This window comes from Nematolebias whitei, chromosome 8 (genome assembly GCF_014905685.2).
Source record: "Nematolebias whitei isolate Nwh7 chromosome 8, NemWhi1, whole genome shotgun sequence".
Taxonomy (NCBI): Eukaryota; Metazoa; Chordata; class Actinopteri; order Cyprinodontiformes; family Rivulidae; genus Nematolebias; species Nematolebias whitei.
In genome coordinates, this window is record NC_056505.1 from 35,841,802 (window position 1) to 35,844,744 (window position 2,943).

At 45.7% G+C, this 2,943-nt stretch overlaps 1 protein-coding gene across 1 annotated transcript in view; it reads right to left on the bottom strand.

Moving 5' to 3' along the window:
* LOC119413668 (zinc finger protein 85-like) overlaps window positions 1–2,943 on the bottom strand; it is a 10,378-nt gene that overhangs the window by 1,091 nt on the left and 6,344 nt on the right. Inside the window, exon 2 of the mRNA XM_037680722.1 lies at window positions 25–177. Within this exon, the coding sequence (XP_037536650.1) occupies window positions 25–177 (153 nt within the window). The remainder of the gene's footprint in view (window positions 1–24; window positions 178–2,943) is intronic.

Consider the following 2,943-nt stretch of genomic DNA (forward strand, 5'->3'; position numbering starts at 1 on the left):
CAGAGTCTGCATGTTGTCCGGAACCTGCAGCCCGACCAGAGTCTGCATGTTGTCCGGAACCTGCAGCCTGACCAGAGTCTGCATGTTGTCCGGAACCTGCAGCCCGACCAGAGTCTGCATGTTGTCCAGAACCTGTAGCAGCCAGCCAAGAACCTGCTGCAGTAGCCAGACCACAGCCTGCAAAAGGGTCCTCACCTCAGCCTGAGGGTCCTGTGTCCCCTGTTGGTCCTGCTGAAGATCCCGGCAAGCCTGCGACCTTCCCCTCACGTCTCTTGTCTCGAGGGGGTCCTGGAGGATGCCCCTCATGTTTCCTGTCTCGAGGGGGTCCTGGAGGACGCCCCTCACGTTTCCTCTCTAGGGGGTCCTGGAGGACACCCCTCAGGTTTCCTGTCTCGAGGGGGTCCTAGAGGACGCCCCCCATGCTGCCCACCTGAACGTTGGTCCTGTACTGGACGGCCTCCACGCCACCCACCTGCACTTTGGCCTCGTGTTGGACGGCCTCTCGGCCGCCCCGCTGACCTTCTCTGGCCAGTCGGACGGCCTCCCGGCCACCCACCTGACCTGCTCTGAGCAAGTGGACGGTCTCCTGGCCATCTGGACATTTTGTATTCCCTACTTAGCTTAGTCCCCAGGCCTTGTCCTGTTGGTTTTGTTTTGGTCCTTGTGTGTCTTTGTTAGGGCCCGCCACCCTTGCAGTTCCTCCCTCCGCCTGCCCTAGTTTTCTGGGAGGGGGTTTCTTGGGGACGCCAGGGGGCGTCCTTGAGGGTGGTGGGGGTAATGTAGGGATGGCGCCATCTAGTGGGCCTTCCCCTGTCTGTTCTCCCTTGTGTCTCTGCTTTGATTGTCTGATTATCATCACCTGTGTCATGTCCTGTTTGTGTGTATAAAGTCTGTCTGTTAGTCCTGTCAGTGTCGGTTTGTCGTTGGGTCTTCCTTGTCATGTCCTGTCAGTCTGGTCCTGTTTGATCTTGTCCTGAATTTGTTTTGTAAGTTTGCTGCCATGTCAGTCTTTTGATTTATTATTAAAAGTATTTTATTTTATATGTCTACCTCCTGAGTCCTGCCTGCACAACTGGGTTCTCTCTTGTCCTGACCTGCCTTGAAACCCTGACAAGATTAATCATCTCAACATCTTATTTTCAAGATGTCAAGATTATAACCAACATCTTATTTTAATGAACTATTTTAGTAGCCTTTTAAGGAGGAGCTTATTTATAAGACTAGAGCATCCTTAAAGTCTGAACTTTAAAAAAAAAAAAAAAAATTCTTCTTCTTTCGGCTGCTCCCTGCATTAGGGGTCGCCACAGCGAACTAAGTCGCACAAAGACTTGACAGTTATTATTTTTTTTTTTTATACGCCGGATGTTTTTCCTGACGCAACCACAGACCACCGAGCCACCACAACCCTCTGTGTGGATCAGAGAGCTGCTATCTAGGACACCCGGAGTAATAGATGGTGGGGGTTAAGGACCTTGCTCAAGGGCCCAGAGTGGGACGAATGTGGGTGGGGGCAGGTGTGGGTGCTTCACCTACCACACCCACATTTTTGATGTTGTCGGTACTGGGGCTTGCTTGAACGGGTGATTTTCCGATCGCAGGCCCACCTTCTCTAGCCTCTGCGCTACCACTCCCCCCTTTAAGGATGAGCTTATTTATAAAATTAGAGCATGCTTAAAGTCAGAACTTTTTAACATCAAGGTGATTATTAATTATTTAGTGTAATAAAATCAATAAGAACGTTTTTATCTTTAACTTCAAATTTCTGTTTGGGATTATTTTTGCATTTGAAACTGAAGCAGGATCAGAAAAAACAAAAACAGACGTTTTCACTTCATTTTGAGTTTTTTTTTCCTTAAATCTTTTTAAATGGCGTGCGCTGGTCATTCACACTCGCACGCGTGACCCAACGAGCCGCGCACGGGTCTGTACGTCCTTCTTTTGTCCTCTTTGGCCAGTCATACGGAAACTCTGGACGAATCCATCTTGCAATCTCCAGCGGTTGTGCAGTTCGAGATACTCTGACACCATGTAATATTTTGTATTTGTCTTAATAAAGACAATTGACACTGATTCCCACGAGCTAGGGTCTGTTTATTGCAGGCTCATAACAAATACACTGAATATTACATCACCTCCGTCTATTTTTTGGCAAGCCCATGAGGACAATAATCATGACGATTTACAACACAACATTGTAAATACATCATAGAGGGTGTATTTTTTTAAGCTTGAAAACAAGTTTCAAGAAGAATCATCTGCTGTCGACTGGCTATAGTTCGACACTTCGATGAGGTTGAGGTCAGGATCTCTAAAGTACAGCGAGGTGATGGGCCCCATGGCACCAGCCCTTTCTAGGGCTCTCTTCAATCTCAACACCACAATCCTGCAGAAGAGAGGACAACAACTGACAATAGGCTTTTATTTCACTCACTTCTGACTTGTTTTCTGAATTATAAGAAAGTCCAGATGAGGTGAAATCAGTAACTGAATGCTGTTTTGCTGACAAATACCTTAAGATGAGCAACCACTGAAGACAGGTGGGTTTTTTTTTGTTACGAGGCACAGATCTGCAGATCCTGCACAGATCATCCTGCAGTTGGATGCTTGGATTTTGGTTCAAACTCTTGGCCCAGCTGAAGATGAGGTGAAGATTAAGTGTCAGCTGACCAAAACCAAGAGCCTTACGCTTTCCCTGGAAAATGCAAACAGGAAATCTGTTAAAGCAAAAAAAAAAAGTATATACAGTATATCAGACGTTTAATTATTAATTAATAATTAATCAAATTAATTAAATGATTAATTGATCAAAGCCAGCCATCTAGTGGTTGTTATTTACACAACTCTTCATTAGCACTGTAGTAAAGCATGCACTTAAATTAGTGATAATTTCTTAATGATTATAAACCAATATTAGAATTTTGAAATGAGTTTGAATGTATGGAA